The sequence below is a fragment of the Pelodiscus sinensis genome, chromosome 1, assembly GCF_049634645.1.
Source record: "Pelodiscus sinensis isolate JC-2024 chromosome 1, ASM4963464v1, whole genome shotgun sequence".
Lineage (NCBI taxonomy): Eukaryota > Metazoa > Chordata > Testudines > Trionychidae > Pelodiscus > Pelodiscus sinensis.
Window position 1 is genome coordinate 236,548,580 of NC_134711.1, and position 24,624 is coordinate 236,573,203.

Here is a 24,624-nt window from a genome sequence, read left to right on the forward strand (position 1 = left end):
CACCAATTTCTTGAAAGCAGAACTGAAAAACATGTTTCTTCATTCTTTCTGAGTTTCATTGTTAGGATGTTTTACTGGTTTGGGAAAAAATTGATGTAATGAATATCTTCTGCCTTACTGTGTTGGCTATGTATTTTGGCAAATAACATTTTGTTAAAGCATATATGCCTTGTGCGTGTAACACTGTGAAACTATGTATCTGATACCAGGATCTTTCTGCAGTCTTTTCACATCTTAAAACAGTATTTTTTTACACATACATGTAAACATTGATTGATATGAACTGTATTATGAATTTCACTATGTCCTCCATACCTAACTGCCTTTTTCACGAACTCTTGGTTGTTACTGATATTTTGAGGGTTGTAAGCGTCTTTCAGATTAAGACATCTCTATAATTTAAGGTTGATTTCTGACCTTAATGATGGTAATTATTTAAATGGGAAACATTTTTTCAGTCTAAGATAAAAGAATACAGGATTAGGCATACATCTGTATCCCTTAATAAGGAGCATTTTGAAAATAAGAAGACACCAACTTTTACTGTCTCTTCAAGTTCCTCTTATTTGGCCTGTTTTCTTTTTTGTTCTTCCTGCAGAGTTCTAGAATGCCAAGGCCTACCAATAGTGAATGGGCAGTGTGATCCCTATGCCACAGTTACCTTAGCAGGACCATACAGGCAAGTATGAAAACTGATGAGCTTCCATTTTGTAAGGTTTAATAGTAGATGATTTGGGCTTTTATCTATTAGAAAGCTGCATTCTAAAATCGATAGAGGATTTGGCCACTGCTACTTTATTTATATAATATAATTAATAACTACAAGTAACTTGAGGTTTATTGTGGTTTTGCTTCTTTTAAAGCTTTGAACATTACGAAGTATGTAAGTTGTGGTCAAGCTCAACTTGTGTAGCTTTTTACTTGGCAATTGGAGGTCAGTGTTCAAATAGCTTGTCCATTTTGCAGTAGGGGCGAGGAGTAGAGAGGGACTGAATACAAAACAGCTTCTTGTGCTTTATTCCTATTTGACGTGGAACATTTGGGGTTTTGCCAGTTTTGTGCATCAGCTCCTTACTACATATGGAAAGTGCTATATACAGCCCAGTCCTGCAATTTAATCTGTGTGGGAGTGATCATCCATCAGTACAGATAAAACTGCAGAACGGGTTTTACACACTATCATGTGTTGAATTATTTATTCTTCAACAGTCCTTGTTCAGCCTAACTGTAAACATACTCATGTAAATTTGAGATTAAATTTGCACATTCCATCATTAATGTTTTTATATGATTGGTTATGTCCATAGCAATTTGTGCACCTGTTTATCAGAGAAGTCATCTTATTCTTATTAGCACATTTGAGCTGTTCTGTGACCTCATAAATGCCTAACACAGATACTTCATAGTATTTTATAATGGAACTGGGGGAGGAAAGGTAGTGCTTTAATGAGAGTCATTCTTGACAAGTCATTGCCTCACATGCAGAGCAGGCTTTGAAGGTTGATTGGTCCATCATCGTATTCTCTGACTAGATATCTTATTGTGCCCATCACAAGTGGTACGGCATTTAGGCTATGTTATTTAGTAGGTTTTTTGAACTATCATATTTGATAAGTGAAATTTGCTTAAATGAGTATTACTGAAATTATAGTTGGAAGGAATTTTTAGCTGGCTTGTCAGTCTTGACTGTCTTAAATATGCCTCTTCCCCCACTCCTCCCAAAAAAATTCCTGTTAAATTGTATAACTGAACTGTTATGATTGCACTTGTTAGGGATCTGAAGGCAAACAACACTGTGACCCATCAGTTTTCTTCTGCTTCCTGTTTTCAGAAGTGTGCAGCTTAGTCCTTTCCATTGTCTAGTAATTGGACACATTTCACTGCGTGGATAACAAGCGTGAATACAAAAGTTATGAAATTTGTGTGCACGTGGTATTCTCCCCCACAAAGAGGTGTGCCTCATTGCATGCTGCATGCATGGAATTTATAAAACAAATCAAAGCAAATAGGCTTCTTTTGCATTCTGTAGTTGCTCATTAGGACCAGACAATTTTGTGAATGTTCCTTTTTCTTTCTGTCCATACAGATCTGAAGCCAAAAAGACTAAAGTTAAAAAGAAGACGAACAATCCTCAGTTTGATGAAGTGTTTTATTTTGAGGTTGGTATTTCAAAGGAATGAACAATAAGCTGAAATACTACACTGTAAATAGTTGGCCCTGCATCCTGCTCCATGTTGTGCCAGCTGTCTTATTTGAAGACTGTTTCAAAGCTCAGTGCAGAGCCAGAAGTATCCAGGATCGGATTAGTCTGCTCTGTCATTTTCCCAGGTGATGGGAGTCAAGGTCTCTCGGTAGTATCTCCTTCTCAGCAGGGTTTTCTGTCCCTCCCAAAACCACCAATTTTTTAATTAGTTCTGCTAAGTGAGAGTTTTCTAGACTATGGTTTTATAGCTGCTCCACCCTGTCTTCCCTGGTCAATGGTGAGAACTTTAAAAGCTTTGCGGAAAATATATTCAAGACTGAAAATTTCAGATGCATTCTTATGTCCTATGTAACGTGTAACATTTTAAATTAATCTAGGTAAGGCAAATGCAATCTTTTTAGAAATGCTGGGGGTTTCTTCTTTATTCTTAGCAGGCGTAATAGTGGGGAATACAGGCAGTCCCCGGGTTACGTATAAGATAGGGACTGTAGGTTTGTTCTTAAGTTGAATCCGTATGTAAGTCGGAACTGGCATCCAGATTCAGCCGCTGTTGAAACTGACCAGCGGCTGACTACAGGAAGCCCGAGGCAGAGTTGCTCTGCCCCGGGCTTCCTGGAATCAGCCACTGATCAGTTTCAACAGGCTGAATCTGGACGCCAGTTCCGACTTACATACAGATTCAACTTAAGAACCCCAGGCGTCCCCAAGTCAGCTCCTGCTGAAACTGATCAGCGCTGATTCCAGGAAGCCCGGGGCAGAGCAAGTCTGCCTCGGGCTTCCTGTAGTCAGCGCTGGTCAGTTTCAGCAGCGGCTGACTTGGGGACGCCTGGGGCAGAGCAGCTGGGGTGCTGCCGGGTTGGTCCAGTAGCTCCCAGAGCGGCGCTGCGGGACCAACCGGCAGCGCCCCAGCTGCTCTACCACAGGCATCCGGAGAAAAGCCTGGTCTGCTGGGGGGGGGGGTGCACTAGCTGCGCCCCCCCCCCCAGCAGACCAGGGAGACGCGGGCGGCGGACCGAGACGCACCGCGGTCCCGCCGCCCGCGTCCTCCGTGGCTTTGCTCCGCGTCTCCCTGGTCTGCTGGAGACCAGCAGACCAGGGAGATGGGGAGCAAAGCCGCGGAGCACGTGGGCAGCAGGACAGCCCAGACGCGCCTTGGCTGTCCCGCTGCCGGCGTCCTCCAAAGCTTTGCTCCCTGTCTCCCTGGTCTGCTGGTCTCCAGCAGACCAGGGAGACACGGAGCAAAGACAGCCATGGCGCGTCTGGGCTGTCCCGCTGCCCGCATGCTCCACGGCTTTGCTCAGCGTCTCCCTGGTCTGCTGGGGGGGGATTGCCCCCCCAGCAGACTAGGGAGACGCGGAGCAGCTTTTCTCGCCCTGGAGGACGCAGGCTGCGGCACCGCGGTGCATCTGGGCGTCCAGCCGCTCCCGTCCTCCGGGGCGAGAAAAACCCCGTGCGTAACTGCGGATCCTACATAAGTCGGATCCGCGTAACTTGGGGACTGCCTGTATATAAATACAATTCTCACTCCTTACCCCAGGAACAATTTTCAGATTTTTTTCATTCAGTGTCATGTATAGTTAAAAGGGTTGGATCTTTATTTGATGGGAAAGTTTATCATGAATAACTTAGGCCTAGTCTACACTTTAAACATTTCCAGTTTAGCTATTACAGTGACTTCTTTGCACTGCTATGCCAACAGAAGTCCTAGTGCAGACATAGTTATACTGGCAAAATAAAATAACATAAAATAAAGCAGCAGCAGTCCTTTGGCTACTATAGCTTATTTTGTTCAGAGGCATGGTCTACTAGAAAGCTCTACCGGTGCAGTAATCTTACTACACCTATAAAAAAGTTTTTCCTGTGGGACAACAGAGTAATGTCATCACATCACTCTGCGTCCAGCAACCCTCCCCTGTTAGCCACCCGGCCTCTTCCTTCTCTCTTCCCTGCTGCTAACCCCATAATGGGGTCGGCAACCTATAGCTCACAAGAGATCTAAATATGGCTCTTCTACTCCTCAACAGCAGCACTCACCTTCCTTGCTCCTTGAAGGTAAGCAGCTGCTGGGCTTGTGGGGGAAGAATGGAGGCAGGGATAGCACTGTGTGGCAAGTGGTTGGGTGACAGTAACACCCATGGGGGGGTTGCCACATGGAGAGTGGCTTGCATTTTAAAAAAAGCTGATCAGGGCTCGGGCAGTGGGATCCACTCACGGGTGGGGGGGGACCACGGCGCAGGATCCGCGGGGTGGGGTGGGGTAGTCTGGACTGAGGTACACCCCAATCCCCTGAGCTGCCGCACAGCGGCTGGCTAGGGTTACCAGGTGGCTTCAAAAAAAATACCAGCCACACTTGATCTCAGATGGGGGGGGGGGAGTGCGGGGACCAGCCAGGAGGGGAGCAGGGCTGGCTGTGAGGAGGGTGAGGGGAAAACCGGCCAGCGGGATGGGGGCGGGGAGGGGATCAGGGCAGCAGGACAGGAGAGGGGAGATCCAGAGGAGGAGGGGGGAAGCAGGGCTGGTCGGGGGCAGCAGGGCTGGCTAGCAGAGATTTGGGGGGCGAGGAGGGAGACCGGCTGGCAGGAAGCAGGGCTGGCTGGGAGAGGGTTGGAGGGAGCGTGCAGGGAAGAGAATTGGCCGGTGGGGAGCAGGACTGACCCGGGCGCACGCAGCTCCCGGGGTGCAGCCCGTCCCGTGCACTGTCCTGGCAAAGCACGAGCGAGTCCAGCCCCAGAGATTCCCTCCCGCCCCCACTCCCACCCCTCGCATAGTTGCGAACTGCCTGGCTGGTGGACACACTCATGCAGCGTGAGCGTGTCTACCAGCCAGGCAGTTCGCAACTATGTACTGATACTCCTAATATGTCCGGTATTTTCTCAATTTGTTTCCTGGACAGAACCCTCAAATACCAGACTGTCCGGTTCTAAACCGGACACCTGGCAACCTACCTGACAGAAGCTCCAGCAGTCACCAGGTGGCAGGGGGCTACTGGTGTTACATAAACAGCTGCTCTGGTGCAAAGCAGCGGGACCGTGCAGTGAGGGTGGGGAGGGAGAGAAAGTTCCGGGCTGGCAGAGGCGGGGAGGCAGGAGGAGCCCTAGCTGGGATGGGGGGAGGGATCCTAGCTGATAGAGGCGGGGAAGGGAGAAGGGGCCTGGGCTGGCGGAGGGAGGAGGGACAAGGGGCCCAGGCTGGCAGGGGGAAGATGGGGAAGGAAAAAGAACTGGGGCTGGCGCAGACGCAGCCCAGCTCTCCCTGGTGGCCAGGCGAGGAACCCGGGATTGCCTACCTCCCATGACAGGGGGGTTGGCGAGCGCAGCGAACAGGGGATGCAGCCCCCTGATAAGAGTTAGAAATGTGATTTTTGACGTTTTTATACTAGTATAAGCCCAAGTGCAAACACAGTTGTACTGGCAAAAGCAAGCATAAAGTATGTCTGTGTAGGAGGGCATAGCTACACCAGCAAACCTTTTCTAGACAAGGCCTCAGTAAGTCCCTTTAAGCCTCAATAATAATTAGTACCCACCAGCTGATTAAGAGGGACTAATGCCTGTCAAAGCTGCTGACATCTGTTAAGTTTTTTTTTCAGTTTAGCGCCCCCGTTAGTCATTCTGGTGCCATAACTGTTTGTCATTTTACATGACCTAGCTCTCTGGTCAAGTCCCTATTCAGTTCATGCCCTCTCGGGAGCTAACAGACATGTCCCCTATAGGAAATCCTAGTCTACTGGCTTTGGAGCCCAGTCTTCAACCTCTGTCTCTGTCCACAATTTTTGGCCTTTTCTCCTTTTGAGGTTGGTTTTTCCTCTTGGTTTTGGGAGAGTAGGGAAAGCTATCCCGCACGGTCATCTGTGTACTAGCCCAGGCAACCTGTGTAGGAGGCTAAGGCCTGGTCCTTCAGTCTGTTTGATATTTTCCCTGAGCTACTCCTACCTTTTGTCCAGCTTGCCAGCATTTTCTCTTCCTTCTGTGGATTCTGTTGTCCCATCTGGGAAACACTTGTTCCTCACTGCTGCTTCTTTTGCAGCCTTAGCAATATCCTCTCAAGGCTGGTCCTAAGTCACTCACAGCTGCTGGACCATGATGAGTAACTCCTCTTTTGCCTGGACTAGTTCCCTCCCCATCCCTTTCCTGAAACACAGATTTTGACTTAGAGGAGCCTACCAAATTCACACTCAATTTCATGGTCATAGGATTTTAAAAAATAGTAAACTTTGTGGCTTCAGAGATTTAAATCTGAAATTTCATTGTGTCGTTACTGTCAGTTTGGTAGGGCCCTAGACTTAACTCAGCTGCAAGACTTTCACCTGTTTCCATCAGCAGAACTCCCTTCCCAATTAGATTTCCCCTCTAAGGTGCTCAGCAGGCCAGCCTTCTCCTGCCAGTGCTTGTCTGCTCCCCTTTATGCTATTCCCCTTCTCCCAACTCCGTCCCAGGTGGTTGAGTAAAAGGGGAGCCTTGTCTCACCTTCTCTGCCAGGTTTCTGGACCTTAAAGATTCTTTCCCCATGCATCATTCACTCTCAGGAACCTTATGTCTCTACGTCTATCTCAGGGCTTGACAAATACGCTCACCCGCTTGCCCGTGACTAGTAGATATTACCAGCTGGTGAACAGCTACAGACATAGGCGTGCGCACTATGGGCAGTGCAGCCCCATCCGCCAGCCGGGTGGAGAAGCAGAGCGCTGCCAGGGAGGGAGAAGTGTGGAAATTCTCGCTGCTGGGCTGCCTGCGTGCAGCTCCGGCGCGAAGAGGCAGGGCGTGAGCCAGAGGGCGGGACGCTGGCGTGATGTGGTGTTGTGACGGCTGGCAACCACTGGATTCAAAAAGGCTCCGGCAGCCCCGCAAATTGGAAGGCAGAAGCCAGGTAGGGAAGGGGAAGGGGCTTGTGCTGAGGGGAGGGGGCTGGTCAAGAGAAGAAAGGGGAAGGCACCAAGGGGCAGGGTGGAGGAGAGAAAAATGCTAGGGGGCCAAGTGGAGACAATGAGGAAAAGGGCAGGAGGGGAGGTGTTAGTGGAAGGGGGGACAGGTGATGTTGGGAGGGGAGAGCATAAGGTGTTAGTGGGAGGGGGTGGGGGAGGTGCTGGCAGAAGGCTTGAAAGAAGGGATGGGCATGAGGAATGCAGGGATTGAGCAAGGCATGTGTGAGGGCACAGGGGCATACGGGGAACGGGGGCAGAGGGTGGTGAGGGGGTGGGCATCAGGGAAAAAGAGATCAAAGAGGGTAGGGGCAGTGAGGGAAGGGGGAGGCACCAGGAGGTGCCAGGGGATTCTGGGGGTGAAGCCGAAGGGCAGACACTTGCAGAAGAGGGACCAGCACCAGAGGAGAGAGGCAGAGCAGATGTGTAGAGGGAGGTATTAGGAGAGGGGATGAGGAGGGGTAGCTCACATGATCAGAGTGGGGCTACTGGAGGAGTGGGCACAGAGGGGAGAGAAGGGCTGGTGGAGGGGGCAGGTCTCAGGAAGGCTGAGGGCAGTGAGAAGGGCAGGAGTCAGGACAGCAGAGGAGGGTGAGGGGTTGGGGGGCAGCAGGCACCAGGGGAGCTGATGAAGCAAGGGGAGGAGATATGGCAGCAGAGGGAAAAGGTAGAGGTTTATAAGATAATTTATTAATAACTTGGATGATATTTATTAATATTTATACATAACTTATTAGTAATTACTGTTCTTATTCTTATTAGGAATTTTTGCCATTTAAAAAACACTTTGGGGGCGGCGAGTCCCTTTTTTTGTCTGGCAAGTAGGGTTTTGCATAATTTGTTGAGCCCTGGTGTATCTATGGGACCCTTGCAAGCCCTTACAAGACTACACCTGGTAGTATATTGGACTGACTGCTCGATACTACTGCCCATAATGGCAAACTACCCTGACACGTGTGCTACTTATGCATAGTGGTAGCAGAAAACATGTTGTAAATGTCATTTTTGGTTGTGTGGCTGGGGATGTTAATACAATCGCTTCTTAGGATTGGTCAACACTAGAGAATTAAATAAACTGACCTGCGTTACTCATGAGGGTGTGAAATAGCCACACTATTGGGCAGCATTGTTTAGACGACACAGCTCCCTCTGTAAACAGCCCTAGGTTGACGTAGCTACTGTCTCTTGGGAAGGTGGATTACCTATATCAATGGGAGAATCACTCCTGTAGGTGTAGGTAGTGTCTACACTGAAGCGCTAGAGCAGTGCAGCTCTGCTGCTGTAGCAATTCAAGTGTAGATAAGCCCTTAAAGACAATGCTGAGAAGTTTTGCAGGTAGGGTGAGAGGATACATTTGTGCTGAGCTGTTGAACTGATGTGGTATTTTAAATTACAGTGTGCCGTGGCTCTTGGGTAAATTTGAGTCAATTGTGTAATGAGGGTTGTACAGGTCTGCAGTGCTTCTGGCAACCTTTAGCTTTCATGAATCACCTTTAAAATAGTAAAAGAAATACTGTTTGTTTGGCTTCATGTGCAGAAGAGTATTTTTGTGTTCAGTTAAATCTGTACTCATCCTGTATGTACCTACTGACATACAAAAGAAAAATAAGAAATTAAGCTTTATATAATGAAACCTACTTTTTTTTGTGGACGGCAAGTATCATTCGACAGGAACGTTTTAAACCTACCATAAAAATAAGCTGCTGAGCAGCTCTTGCTTGCACAGTTAGCATACTTTTCTTTCCTTTTCTTTCCTCTGATCAGTTTTTTCTGTGGTTACTTCAGGGTGGGGTACCTTTTGTTTCTGGGTGGGGTAAGTTTCTGTTATACAGTGGTCAGAAATACAAACCTCAAAGCCTTTATTTCTTCAGTAGTGTTACCAAAAACAGATTTTTAGATACCCCATTTAAAAACTTTGTTTCCTCCTGTGCTTTTCAGATGCAGTATCTTTGTAGTCTATTACCCATGTTTTGTTTTTTGCTTTTGCAAATATGGGTGGAGGGGAAAAAAAGCTGAATTGTGGTGCTAAGAAATGTTAGTGCTTTCCCTATATTTTGAATCAAGCCCAGTTCCACATTTCTTGAAAAATGAGCTGTGCTGCATGATTGAGTGGGCACATTTAGTTGACTTTTAAAGATACCTAAACAGACAGCACTCTCTTTTACTGTTTCTAAGTGGTGCTGTATTAAAGTAGTTTATGGGTGTCAATATTTAAATGCTGGATTACTTGAATTGCCTTTCTTTTCAAAGTGCAGGGAGAAATCGTTGTAAGGAGTCTGTATTTTAAACCAGATTGTTTAATTGTTTTTTCAGTTGGAGCCCCCAAACTGAGAAGGAGAGAGACACTCCCCACATTCCCTTCACACACCAGAGCCTAGGGGGCTCCAGGCTAGTAGACTTTGTGTGCTCTAGCACCACAGGGGGACAGTTGGGGGCTGGACCGCCAGCATGGGCTTACCAATGCTGGGGGGGAGCCCCGAGCCTCAGGGGCCAGATCCAGGTAAGCTGGGGGCCACATCCAGCCCTGGGGCCTTAGTTTCCCCTCCCCTGCTTTAGATGTTAAGGTCACCTCTTATGTGATTATGTATGTCTAACTTTAAACACTGACATGACAACCCCCAATATATTCTTATGTACTCCATAGTAAGGAGAGTTTGGAGTATGGTGGATCCAGCATGCACTTCTGCCTAACGAGTCATCCTGTTAAGGTTACCAGGATTATTCACATGCATAAACATTGGCAGAATCGAAGCCTAAACTAGATAGAGAAAAGCAGGCTATCAATATGTGCTGAGAGCATAGTGAGATCTCCATTTTAACTATTTGTGTCATTTTTGTTTATTTCTTTTTCACACCAGGTAACCAGACCCTGCAGCTACAACAAAAAATCTCATTTTGATATTGAAGATGCCGACGAGGTGGACAAAATGGAGATCAGGTAATATACACAAATTCCACAGTAACATAAACTTGTTTTTCTAACATCATACAATTTTGCCTTAAATTCAGTTTTGAAATTCATAAGCCAGTTTCAGTGATTATGATTCAAGACCAGACTCTTCATTTTTCTACATCTGTATGCTCTTTACTTTTAAGGTCCAGCAGAAAATAAGCGATAACATCTGAGGAATGCATGGTAGTGCAGCATGGGAGATGGTCTAGTACCCTTTTCCTTAGTGCCCTTCAATTAAGACTCTTGATCAAAGGTTCCCAAAGTGTGGGACATAGAGGACCATCTAGGGCAGAGCTACTCAACACATGGCCTGCGGGCCACATGCGACCCACGGCCCGTTTGTTTGTGGCCCATGGTGCAGTTTGGATTTACATGGGACTCAACGTATGGCCTGCAAGTGGGAGCCAACACAAAAAAGTAGTCAGCATCATGGTCTTGTGTTGACATGCATTTTAGTAGTTAAATCCCTAGACTGTCATTGCTCATTAAAAATGCTGTCAAAAAGGTGGAAATTGGGTAAATATTGCATGTTATTAATATCAGCAGAACTGACTTAAATGGGGCCTGTATGTTGTGTAGTCTTTCCTTAATCTTTGTATTCATGCCTGTCAGTGTGAAAGAAGCTATTTGCATATATATTTGCATGTATATGCAACCACACTTACGTTGCGGCCCTCGGCATGTGCTATGAGTATCATTGCAGCCCCGGGACTTCCAAATTTGAATAACCCTGATCTAGGGGGCCCAAGCTGGAACCAATGAGGATGGGGAAGGAGCACCATCCAGCTCCCCTCCATTCCCAGCTCTGCTCTGGGCCTGGCCCTAGCCACAGCGCATCTCCACTCCCAGCCTCATAACAGGCCTCAACCTTGCCCATTGGCTGCATCTCCATTCCTGGCTTGGAACTGGGGATGGGGGCTAGTCTAGGATTGAAGCTTCACCTGACTATGGGTCCGGCCGCTGGCCCCCATCACAGCCCAGCTGCAGGTCCACTCCCAGCCTTGGTCCTACTCCCAGCTTATACCTCAGCCCCGTTATCCTGTCCGCATTGCTACACACATCCAAACCCCAGCTCAAGGGAGGTGGAGGATGGACAGGAATAAGGGCGGGGGGTGACCCTCAAAAGTTTAAGGACTACTGCTCTAGATCGGTCAGTGTATAATTGTAGGTACGTTTAGACCTTTAATAATATGTGGCTGCATTAGTAATGTGAACATGGCTGTGTCTGAAAAGACTTAGGTGTCAGGAACAGCAATGCAAAACAGTTTTAAGTCCCAGTGAGGAGGAAGAAATACTTTGCTTGAGAAGTTTATGGAAAACTTGGGAAGGATTAAATACTGTAATAAATAAAAGGAAGCAAAGAAAGCCTTAGCTCTGATTGGACAAATTATTCATTGAGTGTTCCTTCTCCACCCCCACATATGAGACAGAGGGTATTTGTTTTCATCTCCTTCTAACCCCCACTCCCATTCTGTTCAAGTCCTTTGACATTCTCTGTCATCATATGCTGAACTGATCTTAATGTGTCTTACACTAAACTACAGCCATTTCTTCTCTGAACATTTTTTTTCATGAGATGAAGTCCCCTGTATTTTTTTTTTTCTAGCTGCACAAAAAGTTCTCATTTTCAGTGGTTGTAGGAAGTGGCAGGCCAGGGTATGTCATTGTGCTAGTACCAGATGTTCCTTTTACGTGACGTTTTTCTTTTCTTTTTTTCTTGCTGTGAATAGAGGAACATTTTCTTAGCTCTTCAGCCCTCAGATTGGTTATTATAGTCATACTTGTTAACAGATTGACCAATTCTAAAAATGCACATTCTGTATTTTGTTTTTTTTAAATAGCAGAACTAGGCTGTGGAAATTGGGAAGGTGGTGATTATTTACTAATTGACTGCTTTACTATATCTTTCATACTCTAGGCCAGGGCTGGGCAAAATATGGCCTATGGGTCGGATCCAGCCCACTAAGCCACCGGATCCGGCCCACAGATTCCTCCCCCTCCCACCCCCGACGGGACCCTCAGGCACACAGCTGCCACGGTTTAAAACAGGGACAGGGAGGCTTCATGCGATCTCCCCGCCTCCAGCCCAGTCCTCAGCTGCTATTGGCCAGAAACAACTAGCCAATAAGAACTGAACTCAGCCAATCTCTCAGTTCCTATTGGCTGGAAACAGCCAGATAATTGGAGCTGAGAGATTGGCCTGAGAGACTGAGGCAGCGCAAGCCTCTTTCCCCACCCGGAGTTGAAAGCCATGTGGAGGGAGCAACCTGTATTTTCAAGCAGGCTGGGGCTGCAACAGGCAGGAAACTTAGGTAGTCTCTTCCCAGCCAGTGCCTGCCTCTGGCACCCCAACCCCTTCTGCACCCCAGCTCCCTCCCCGATTACCATCCAAACCGTCTGCCCCTCCTGCCCCAGGTCATAACTCCCTCCCAGGCCCTGTACCCCCTCCTACATCCTTCCCCCAGGCCAGAACCCTCTCCTGCACCCACTCCCTCCCTGACCCTACACTCAACCCCCTGACCAGGTCACAGTCCCCTCCTCAACCCAAACACCCTTTCAGACCCCACACCATCTCCTGCACCCTAGTCCCTTACCCTGTGTGGCCTTCTGCACCTAACCTCCAACCTAGACCCCACACCTCCTCTACAGAAAAATGCGGCCCTTGATCACTTACCAAAATCTTCGAGTGCCCCCCTCCCCAAAAAAATTATTGCCCACCCCTGCTCTAAGCACACAAAAATACATTTAAAAACTGCATGCAATAAACACAAGGTCTTGTCTAGAATGTAGCAAAAGGATCCTGAATTGTGCTTCTAGACATCTCCTCCCTTACTTTCTCTAAAGTCTGCAGGAAAACTGAATTAATCATAATCCATAGCAAATGTATTTGGTGTCAGTTTTCTTCTCTTGAGAGTTGGTGTGTTTGCATTTGTCATATTTGGAAGTTGCATTTGCGGTAGGCATCTTCTCAGAATTCGATTATACTACAAGCCAGAAAACTCATCAATTCCAATAAATGGTTTGTTGAATCAAGTTTGGCCATGTGTAAATAATTATTCGTCCTCCTCAAAATCTATCCCTTCCTTAACTTGGTTTTGGGAGTTTCTATTAGTGTAGCAGTGTTCTTCTTCGAGTGCTTGTTTATGTCCATTCCACTAGGTGCATGCGCGCCACGTGCCCGGTTCCTGGAACTTTTTTACCCTTAGCAGTACCCTTTGGGCCAGCCTGGGGAGCCCCCTACATTGGCGCTGCTGTAGTTGCACATATATATGCCTGCTGGCCCCAACCCCCCTCAGTTCCTTCTTACCGCCTGTGACTGTCGACTGGAACGTTCGTTTCATCTGCGAGACTACTCTTAGCTTTCTCTTATCTTGGTGTAAATAGTTTACTTATAGTTAGTGTTGTTTGTTGTTTTTCTATAGTTAGTGTACTTGGATAGTTTTCACCTCTCCCTCTGTGTCGGGGGAGGGTATGCTGGGGCCACATGGCTTCAAGCCGTGCCGGCGTGACCCGTATAAAGACTGTTCAAAGTGCTTGGGTGAGGGGCACTTTACAGACGCCTGTAAGATTTGCAAGTCTTTCAAGCCCCGTACTAAGCTGGAACACAACTCCCACCTTAAGTTGATTCTCATGGAGTCGGCGCTTCAACCCACAGCACCGGACATTCCATAGGTAGATCGGTACGGGACTCTAGGCACCAGGAGAAGAGCTCCTTTGTGCGGGACTATCGCCTGGCTCCATGGCACCGCTCTCAATCCCCGGCCCCACAGTCACACACGAAGGTGCGCAGGGACAGGTCGCCTTCAAGGTGCCAGCAGACGCGGAAGTGGAGACACCTGTGGCCTATCCCTCGCCTGGTCCTGCGCCCCCGAGGGCGGTGTTGGTCAGCTGGACTGGGCAGGTGGCACCGGGAATGTCAGGAGGGTGCTAGCTTTTTATTTGGAAAGGACGAGAAAATTCCATAAGTCCACACAGCTATTTGTCTCCATAGCTGAAAGGGCGAAGGGTTCCCCGGTGCCAGTGCAATGTCTGTCATCGTGGATTACTGCTTGTATCAGGGTGTGTTATGACCTGCAAGGGAAGCCAGCGCCCCCTGTTGCAGCCCACTCGACCAGGGCCTGGGTGTCATCCACAGCCTTTCTGGCGCAGGTGTCGATCTTGGACATCTGTAGGGCAGCCATGTGGTCATCAGTTCACACGTTTACTTCCCACTATGCAATCATGCAGCAGGCTAGGCAGGATGCAGCTGTAGGCGTAGCAGTGCTGCAGTCCGTTTCTCGCTAGGTTTCCGACCCACCTCCGTTGGTATAGCTTGGGAATCACCTAGTGGAATGGACATAAGCAAGCACTTGAAGAAGAAAAAACAGTTACTTACCTCATAACTGTTGTTCTTCGAGATGTGTTGCTTATGTCCATTCCAATCCCGCTCACCTCCCCTTCATCGGAATGTCCGGCAAGAAGGAACTGAGGGGAGTTGGGACCAGCAGGGATATATATGTGCAGCTATAGCAGTGCCACTGTAGGGGGCTCCCCAGGCTGGCCCAACGGATACTGCTAAGGGTAAAAAAGTTCCGGGAATCGTGCACACGGCACGCATGCACCTAGTGGAATGGACATAAGCAACACATCTCAAAGAACAACAGTTACAAGGTAAGTAACCATTTTTTCTGGCTCCAGCCACAGCCAGATCAGGGTGCTATTGTGCCAGGAACAAAACTGGGTAAGAGAGAAACAAACAAACAAACAAACGAAAAAGAGAGAGAGAGAGAGAGTTGAAAACTTTTTTTTTCCCCCATCAAAAAAATTTCAGAAAATTTCAGCTAGATCGTGCCTACTCACAGTACAAGTCAGTCTCTACCCAAAAAGTTTAACTCTGAACTGAGATGAGATGGAACAAGTTAATGCAAATAACCCATACAACTTAACGCCACAAGGTATTATTGAGATATAAAGCTTGAGAGGTTTAAAAATGCATTAGAGATTTATGGTATCATCTTCTGCTAACCTAGTTAGAAATAGAATACACTTCTATAAGGAATATAAACCCCAGGTTTCAAGGCTTCCCAACACCAACTGTGTAAAACTAGGAAGAAACCATCCACAAGGGCAAGTCATTGCAAAATTGTCCCTAATGAGTTACTTTACATCACCTGACTCAGGCTAGGTGGTGTACTGTTCTGATTCAGCCTGATAATTTCCATGTCTGTGGAATAGGAAATGGAAACTTAAAACTCTCTGGCTCCTTATTATTTTAAAACTTTTTCTTCCATATATTTATATTACAAGTCTTACTATTCTTCTACTAGAGCCTTGTGAGGGATTATTTTTAATCCTGCTCCCATTACTATGTCAGCAGGCGTTGCGGGATTCTAGTGGCATGTAGGGTTCTATCTTATACCAGTGTTTCCCAAAGCACTCTCTCCTCGCCCCCACCTCCAGCAAAACTTTTTCTTCAGTATATCTGCTACCATTTTAAAAATAAAAAGCGAGGCCATGTTTTCACTATGTAGAAGATCAATGCTGCCACAATCAATCTTCAGAGTTCAATTTACTGGGTCTAGTGAAGACCTACTATATCAAACTCAGAGGGTGCCCCTTATCAGCACTAGTATTCCTGCTTCTTGTGAGGAGTAAGGGAAGCTGATGGGAGAAAAAATAAATGTCTTGAAACTACAAGCATGGCAGGGAACCAGTAATATAAACCCTAGTACAACCATGCATGGTCACTACTGACAGGTACGTAGCTATTGATTTATAATGAGGTATTTGGATATCTGGAATGAAGGCTGTATAATGTTGAGTACCTGTGTTTAGCAGGAGAATTATTATATCCAAATGAGAGGGTGTTTTGTTTAGGCCCAGATTCCTTGGCACTTAGGTAGTCTTGTGCGAGTAACAGTTCAGAAGTAAAAGAGTTACAATCAATGTCCCCTCTAATTTTTCTCCATCCATGCATGAAATAATTTTTTTTATGTGCACTGAAGCACGTGCAAATGTGTACCACCGGTAGAAATATATGCTGCTGGCTGTGGGTGCTTTGTTAATCAGCTGTGTGGCACCTGAAACTTTTCTGGGTAACCACCCAAGTGCTCAGCTTTCAGGGAACACTGGCTACAATATGTGTTAGGAAAATCAGTATTGGAAACAATGTGGCTTGAGAACAGAGAAGTATAAGCAATTTTAATGATCAAACTTTTATCCCAGAATGATGTGTTTTGACATCCCAGCAGCCAAACTGCACCTGTGAATTGGAAACCTTTCTGCTGCTTTTGAAAATGTAAATTCTTGTGAATAAAACAGATGGGGAAAGGATTCTGTTCACTGATTTGTGCCAGTTTATGAATTAGCAGAGTCCAGTAGTGCAAGCTCCTCTTTTACTCCTTGGACACCAATAAATACAGTATGTTTTGGAACATAACTTTTCTGACTCATATATAAAGGATAAAAACTGACATTAAAAAAATGAGAAAAATGGCTGTTTTGTTTTTTACCACATTTTCAATCAGAGTGTCTTTTGATTTTTGGTTTTGTTTTATTACAGAGTAGACCTTTGGAATGCCAGCAACTTGAAGTTTGGAGATGAGTTTCTAGGAGAACTAAGACTTCCTTTAAAATTTCTCCGACAATCCAGCTCTAATGAAGCATGGTACTTGCTATTTGTTTTTCTTTGTCATAAAAGAAAGGGTACTGATTTTAGTACTGCATATATATATATAAGTATGTACTACAAAATCATTACAGTTACTACTGTTGTGTAACACAATTTAAATGCATTTAACTTCCCTCTAGTTTCCAACACGAAAAACCTAAGCCTCTTGCCAAACTATCAAAACAAAGATTGAAATATGTGAAGCTTTGATTTGCTGGCATAGTTGTTGAAAAATGTGGTGTTTTTAATGTGCATGGAAATTAAGTGGGAGTTCTAATGCATTTAACTTTGATGTTATGCACTGCAGTTATACAGTGATGCCATAGTTTTATTACTATTAGAGGCTTTATATTTTTAAGTATACAACACTTTATTATCAGAACTTTCCCTAATAGAGTTGATTTAAAATGAACTGACAAGCATCTTTGGGAAACCTAATTCAGAACACCAAAAAGTCAATAGGTTTACCAATGATACATATGTACCTACATATAGGTTCATGTATAGCTTGAGAGTGTTTTTTCTGTTTCAAGACAAGCTATTTTTTTATCTGCCAGGTATTTCCTGCAACCAAGAGATAATGGCAACAAGTCATTGAAGCCAGATGACCTTGGTTCCTTAAGGTTAAATGTGGTTTACACTGAGGACCATGTTTTTTCCTCAGACTATTACAGTCCACTTAGAGACCTCCTGTTAAAATCTGCAGATGTTGAGGTAAGTTGTTTACCTGCTTATCCTTCAAGCCCCCAAATGTTTGCCGTTTTACAAGTGAGATAATATAACTAAAGTTGCCACAGATCTCAGCTGCCCCTTTTTTCCATCTGAGACTTTTAAAACTGTATATTCCTTGTACTTGTTTTTGGTCCTTGCAGAAAAGATCTGTATCTGCATACACTGATAGTAAGTGCAGACACACCCAGCTACAACAGTGGTTATGAAAACCCACATGTCACTTCTCAACAGTCTAATCCTACATTTGAATGCAAAATAAACCTGTTGGGTTTGATCAGTGGACTTTGCTTCTACTGCAAAAGAAATTGCATAAATTAAATTTATGTAGAAAAAAGACATTGTGAATGCAAACTAATCTGAAAATGTAAAATGGGTTGGGCATATTTGAGATCAAATTATCCAAAATGCTTTAAGCTGTTGTACTAGACCATTTGTATCCCCGAAGAGAACTGTATTTAACTTCTTTGACTGTGGCTTAAAAAATACAGCAAAAAGTTCAGGTTTTTATTTCCAGAATTTCACAAGCAGGCTGTGATATTCAATGAAACCAGATATTAACAATGGGCAAACAGAGACTGCATTGTCATTGTTTTAAATTGCTGCCCTCTTGTGCTCAAAACCTACAACGTACAGACAAAGTGGAAACAGAGACCCCGCCGTCTCAAAGGTTTGTGTGACAGGGCACAGCAGTTAGTATCAGTGGTACTATATGAGGAGTCTACGTGAAGAAAAATAAACCAGTGTTAATTAGTAGTGATTGCTGTAGATACACGACTCAACATTTCTGCTTATCTATTTTGTTCAGCCTGTTTCAGCATCTGCTGCACATGTGTTGGGTGAAGTTTGCAGAGAAAAACAGGAAGCAGCCATACCTCTGGTTAGGCTTTTTTTACACTATGGCAAAATTGTGCCTTTCATCAGTGCAATTGCAAATGCTGAAGTGAAGAGAACTCAGTGAGTATGAACAAGCTACTCCTTTTTAAATAAACTATCCGCTCTTGCTGTAATGTCCTGCTCAGTGTATGGAATCACAGTGGCTTTTAAAAAAGCAATCATTATTATGATTTACTACTTGTATTGTGATAGTACCTACAAACTCCTGTCAGGAACCTGTGCTCCTTTCAAACACTCAGCACAAGATGATCCCTGAAATAGGTTTTGCAGTTCACAACAGATCATTTCAGCTTCAGAGCATGTCTTAATAAATCATCTCTTTCCTAATAGAGTAATTTAATCCATATTATTTATGTAAGGAAAAGGCAAGTTTCTCTGTGGAATCGTATGAAAACTGCCATTTAGGACAAGTCTTGTTTGAGTTTCTGATCTGACCAAATGGAAGCCTGTAGCATAAAGGATGAGGCAGGAAGTGACAGGGAGTGAGACAGAAATTAGGCTCTTCCTTACCAGTCACAAATTCCTGGCACAAAAAACTGTCTGAGGAATGTGGAAAGTGCCCTTCACTATAGTGTCTAGTATCTACACCAAGTAGGTAGCATCTGAAATTTGTTGCCATTTGATGGTGGTTTAATGACTTAAGTCTATGTGCCTTAAAGTTTCAGCCCATTGCCAGGGGACTGTTGTTATAAGGTATTAAAGTATCAGTTACCACTGACAAAACCCAAATGAAGCCTTTGTTGGGTGTCTTTTTAGACAGAGCATGGACTGAAGTACTCCCATACCTGAATGATAGTCCTTCCTCTGTACAGGCTGAGGCACCTTGGTTAGGATAATGTGAGGAATTGTGTTCTTCTCCCAGCCTGTACATCAGACATAGGTGGCATTTGTTTCCAAGGCTTTCCACCCAATATCTTTTACAGGCAGTAGGTTTACTTTTTTTAAACAGAAAAATGAACTCAGCAGAAGAACTCATAATAATCTCCCTCTCTTGTAAATGGATGCAATCACAGAAAAATACAATGGATGCATAATTGTGTGAGAGAGCAAGCAAATAACTGGAGGCCCAGTTGTATAGGTGCAGTTAAGTAATGTGCATGTAGAAGGGAAAGTCAGATGTGTAAGTGGCTTAAATTGCCCCTGCAAATAATTGTGGGAACAAAACAAACCTGAAATTATTTGTATACTTTAACTTGTGGGTGCTAAAAAATGAGCCCAGTGAACAACAGATTGCAAATCTGATGTGAAAGCTAATGTCTGTTCGCTAAATTAAGAGCCCATATGTGTGTATATACTTGTTAACTGGTCTTTTTTTAAAAAAAATAATATTTCAGTTTCTGTGAATATGTTTCCTTTTAGAGGGTCATTATACCAATATTGAAAAACAAAAAGGGCCCTGCAAATTGTACTTTGGTTTGGGAGTGGCCTTTGTGGTTTCCTCCATTCATGATTTAACCCCTGCTGGCCAGGCTATGTATCATTAAAGTAGCGTATTAGTGCATGCTGTGAAGAAGCCATCTAAGAGGAGGAGTGAGACTGCCATTTCAATAGAGCTATTTCTGTCTGTCTAGGTTAATATTGACTTGAGAGAGCAGTACTATGTCATGCCTAGGAAGTCTGTATGTTTCTCAGACTGATTTTGAAAATATGTAAAAGAAAATGTATATTGATGAAGACCATTCACGAACCTACAGGCCATGATAGTGCAAAGAGAAGATTCATAAATGATATAATCACTTTTTATGTCTCCAGTTCTGCAGAGAGAACTGAAGCAAATGCGAGACAGTGTGGGCTCAAGGGCCCACTTTCACAGTTCTGTTTTCAGGACTGAGGCCCATGTAATGCATAACATACAGCATTCCATCTAGCATGGTTCTGTAGTTCAGCCACAAAAGGTCTCTTAGGTCAAACAATCTTGTGAATTGCTCCAAATATGCTTTTTTAAGAGTAGCTCGCCCATGGAATCCCATGCCCCGTATAGTCATGAGACTGAAATGGCTCCCTCCCAAGTTCATGCTGGGCAGTAGTGCATGAAAGCGCAGTCATTTTTCATTATTTTTTCCCCATTAGGTTGTAAGCTCCTTGCGGCAGTGTCTGTGCCTCAGCATATGTTTATGCAGTGCTTGGCGTAGTGGACCTCCTGTGCACTACTGTAATAAAAATTATGACAAACTCCCTAAATTCTTAGTCCCTCTGCCAACCATATGTTGGTTACTTTGTTTTTCTGTGATAAGCTGGAAATGTACCAAACCCTGGGCCATTTCATGCAGCCCTTAGGCAAGAGTCAAGGGAAATACCCATGTGTGCATTCAAAAATAGCCTTTCATCACTTTCACTTGCTACTTTTATTTCCTGTGTTAGTGACTTATTACAAAAGACTAAATTATAAAAAATTGTTCCCTTCCAGAGACCCCAACACCATTTTCAGAGGAAATTCATTAACTTCCAAGTGCATTGATGAGACAATGAAACTTGCAGGGATGCATTATCTTCAAGTTACACTAAAGCCAATTATAGATGAGGTAAGAACAGATTCACACTGCTTCTTTTACTAAACATTAAGCCTAACTAGGAACAAATATTTTTAATGTCTTGCCCCTTTAAGACTGCTTTGTAGGACTAATATCAAGAGCTTGTTTTTACTTGAAAAGCCATGTGGTGCTCATTACCCAATGAGTCACGCAGTTCATGAACAGTGGACTTTCATTGAACAAAAATAAAAAGTTTCCATGTGAACTGTGTCTAAAATGAGCTTTCTGTCTTTTAAAATAAATCATTTGTGTTCTGGAAAACAGTTAAAAACAAAATAAAAACCTAAGAAGAACATAAAAACTGTGCAAAGCAGAAAGTAGCCGTATGTTATAAATAACACAATTCATTCAGTCACTTTAAATGGATATGATTATTTCTAGATAACTGCATATGTGGCAGCTGGCAATGTGGAGATGGTTTATTATCACTTCAGTCCAGTATGGTTATTCTTTTTTTCCCCCAAAACTATAATTGAGCAACTGTTTCAGACCACAGATTTCCTTTAAATGAATCAGCACTTTTGTACTTAAACAATTACTGTGGTGTCTCATAAAGAAATACTGTTTTCCCTAAGAATAGTTTTACAGTACTCTCTCTTTCAAGCAATAAATGTTTTATTAAATGAAGAACTAGTTTGGGAAGACCAGGTGAAAACATCACCCTTTTAGTTTCAGGATACTGCCAAAAAAATAGAAAGTAACATTTTAGAAAAATTCAAAATCTTGATTAGCTGATGTGGTGTCTTGCCAGAAAGAAAGGTACTAATAAAATAGGATTCAACTTTTTGCCACAGAAAGCTGGCAGACAGCACCTTTTATTTTAAGACATCCTCTACCTGAAGATATGCCAGCGTATTAATTCTTCATCATGTTCTTTCTAGATCTGCCAGCTCCATAAACCTTGTGAAATTGATCCTGTGAAGTTAAAAGATGGTGAAAATCTGGAAAACAACAGGGTAGGCAATCAGATTTGTAATGTAAAACAAACTCTCTAGTTATATTGAGTATTTTGTCTCCCTTACTGAGGTCCCTGAACCCCATTTGGTGTTGTAAGTTAAGTTTTCATATGCTAGTACCAATGGAAGTTTTCTTAACACAATAAAAATCTATGTGGCTTTTTTTTTTTTTTAAATATCAGTTTCGTGTTGTATAGCATAGCACTGAAATGTGATGTTGTCTAAATGTAAAATAGACAAGGAGAATAGGACTTGTTTTCAATTCACTGCATATATATCCAAATGATAGAAATGAGGACTCCTTAGCCAGTTGTTTCCAAGAGGTCACAGAAAATAGTTTTGTAGAAGAAATAACATGCTTTTTAGAATGAGCTTTTACTTGATATCCGCATTTTTTGGTAGAAAAATACACTGTGCTTTCAGCATTGTACTTAGACATATACCATAACAAAGACTGTATCCATTGAATATGGAACTGTGGTTTTTTTATATCTTATAATTTATTGCAAACATAATCTACTGTAAATGACACTAGAGACAGTATGGTAGCCTTGAAGGAGAAACCAAATGTTTGTTTGCATTTAAAACAAACCAAAAAAAAACCCAAAAAACAACTTTTAACTTTAAATATTTCAGGAAAATTTGAGGCAGTATGTTGACCGCATTTTCACTGTTATAACAAAATCTGGGGTGAGCTGTCCTACAGTGATGTGCGATATTTTCTTCTCACTGAGAGAGTCCGCTGCCAAACGTTTTCAAGGTGAGTTGCTGTGTGCCTTTTTAACTTGTAACTCTGATAATGTAAACTGATAGATAATAAAAAATATATACTTCAAAATGATTTAACATACAAGTGTTGAAATTAAATTTATATTTCAAATTAGACACTATTTTTGAAGCATATCTCCATGTTGTGTTTACCTCAGCTCTTCCTTAAAATTTGTTCCTCTCTATTCTGAAAGTGGCATGATAAAAATGGTATTGGGGAGTTCAAATTAATGTGTCAATGATTTCAGATGAAAAAGGCTCAGTTTTCAATGATAAAGATTGTTTTAAAACTACTTGTCTGCAAACCCATTATCAATCTGACAGTTCAGCTCAATTTTTTTGACCTAGGCATTAGTCTGTAATAAAGGTCACACGAGTTATTAATACCCATGCAAGGCCACTGCCTTCAGTGGATTTGCAAGCTATAACTGAGCAGAAGTTCATAAATTTTGGTGCAGACACACAGGAAGGAGTAGAATCTGTTTCACTCCTGCCTTGGTTCTGCCAAAGTAAAAAATAAAAAAGAACCAAATCAATGAACCAGAAATCAGTGTTAGACCCTAAAGTCGTGATCTTCATACACACAAGGAACAGATAAGTTGAGTAAGATGGTGCTATTTTATAGACACTTTGAGAACAGAAAATCTCTCAATAAAATTCCAGTCAATACCATATTATGTTCTTTGTCCATTCAATTTGTTATAATTATTGTTATAATTACTATTTGTTACTTCTTTTACAATAGTGCTGGGGACTGTAACAAATCAGGACTTCATTTTGCTAGGTGCTGTAGATAAATAGTGAATAAATAATCAGAATCAGTCTCCTTTATAATTCATGTAAATTCATTATATGCTCCAATTAGTTAGTTCATATATCAGACTTTGATATTCATTTCCTGTACCTTAATACTTTGTGGAGCTTCCTACACAGTCTTCTTCTCTTTTTTTTAAATGATGCTAGTTCTCACCTAGGTATTTTCATTACTTTATCAATAGCTGATATTTGGCTACAAATCATTATTTCATTCACCCATAACTCCTGAATATGTGAACCACCAGTACAGGTCCAGATTAACTATCTGAAGGCATTTTGTCAGGTTTAGTAGTAATGAAGATGCTCTTTAAAGTATTGTTTGTTGGGAAAATGAGTGGAATGGATTCTCTTGGTACAGGTGACCCAGATGTACGGTATACAGCTGTAAGCAGTTTCATTTTCCTGAGATTCTTTGCTCCTGCTATTCTTTCTCCAAATCTCTTTCAGCTTACACCACATCACCCAGTAAGTACTGTATCAATCTATCTCAGTATTATGTGGCCCCATCACAATACTATGAGTGAATGCCTACCAAGTGTTTCTTTAAATCTATCTTCTCAACACATAGGAGAAAAAGCTTAATAGTTCTTGTCTGTTTTGTGAGTTAACAGATGTGATAGATGATTGTGTTTGTTAAGAACTTAGACTCCTCCCCCTCAATAAGATAAAGTGAATTTTACATTTAATTTTGAAATGAGCTCTGTCACTGTGGGCTCTCTCAAGGAGAGAGTTCTTTAGTCTAGGTCTGGCTCCTATGAAAATTCTGTCTCAAACATTCACGAGCCTCCCTGACTGGTCAACAGTTTCATTGTCCAGCTGGGTAATACTTACAAGCTTTGTATTCTTTGCTAGTGCTCAGCACTGTCAAAGAGAAGATTGGTGTGTTGAATTGCCTGTAAGAACTCTGTGTTTGGGTTCCAGCATGCTGTGAAGTGTTACATAAATTGAAACTGTATCACCTCATTCTTTTCTTATACAAAGGTGTATGCAGCAATTGGCATTTCAGCTACAATAACTTTGTTAAAAAATGCTAATTTCCTTAAAATTAAGTTTTAGAGGGGAAGCCATAGTAGTCTGTAACTGCAAAAATAGAGAGGAGTCCTGTGGCATCTTAAAGAATAACAGATTTATCTGAGCATCAGCTTTTGTGGTTAAAACTCACTCCATCAGATGCAACATTCCAGCACATCTGATTAAATGGGTTTAC

General features: G+C 43.3%; 1 protein-coding gene across 2 annotated transcripts in view; it reads left to right on the forward strand.

Annotated features, from left to right (window-relative positions):
• The window catches only part of RASA3 (RAS p21 protein activator 3), a 173,255-nt gene that overhangs the window by 128,727 nt on the left and 19,904 nt on the right, over positions 1-24,624 (forward strand). For both annotated transcript variants that reach the window (XM_025186286.2, XM_075918255.1), the window contains exons 6-15: positions 599-679; positions 2,087-2,159; positions 9,977-10,056; positions 16,613-16,717; positions 17,278-17,434; positions 18,258-18,406; positions 20,754-20,868; positions 21,759-21,833; positions 22,470-22,593; positions 23,776-23,882. In XM_025186286.2, the coding sequence (XP_025042071.2) occupies positions 599-679; positions 2,087-2,159; positions 9,977-10,056; positions 16,613-16,717; positions 17,278-17,434; positions 18,258-18,406; positions 20,754-20,868; positions 21,759-21,833; positions 22,470-22,593; positions 23,776-23,882 (1,066 nt within the window). The remainder of the gene's footprint in view (positions 1-598; positions 680-2,086; positions 2,160-9,976; positions 10,057-16,612; positions 16,718-17,277; positions 17,435-18,257; positions 18,407-20,753; positions 20,869-21,758; positions 21,834-22,469; positions 22,594-23,775; positions 23,883-24,624) is intronic.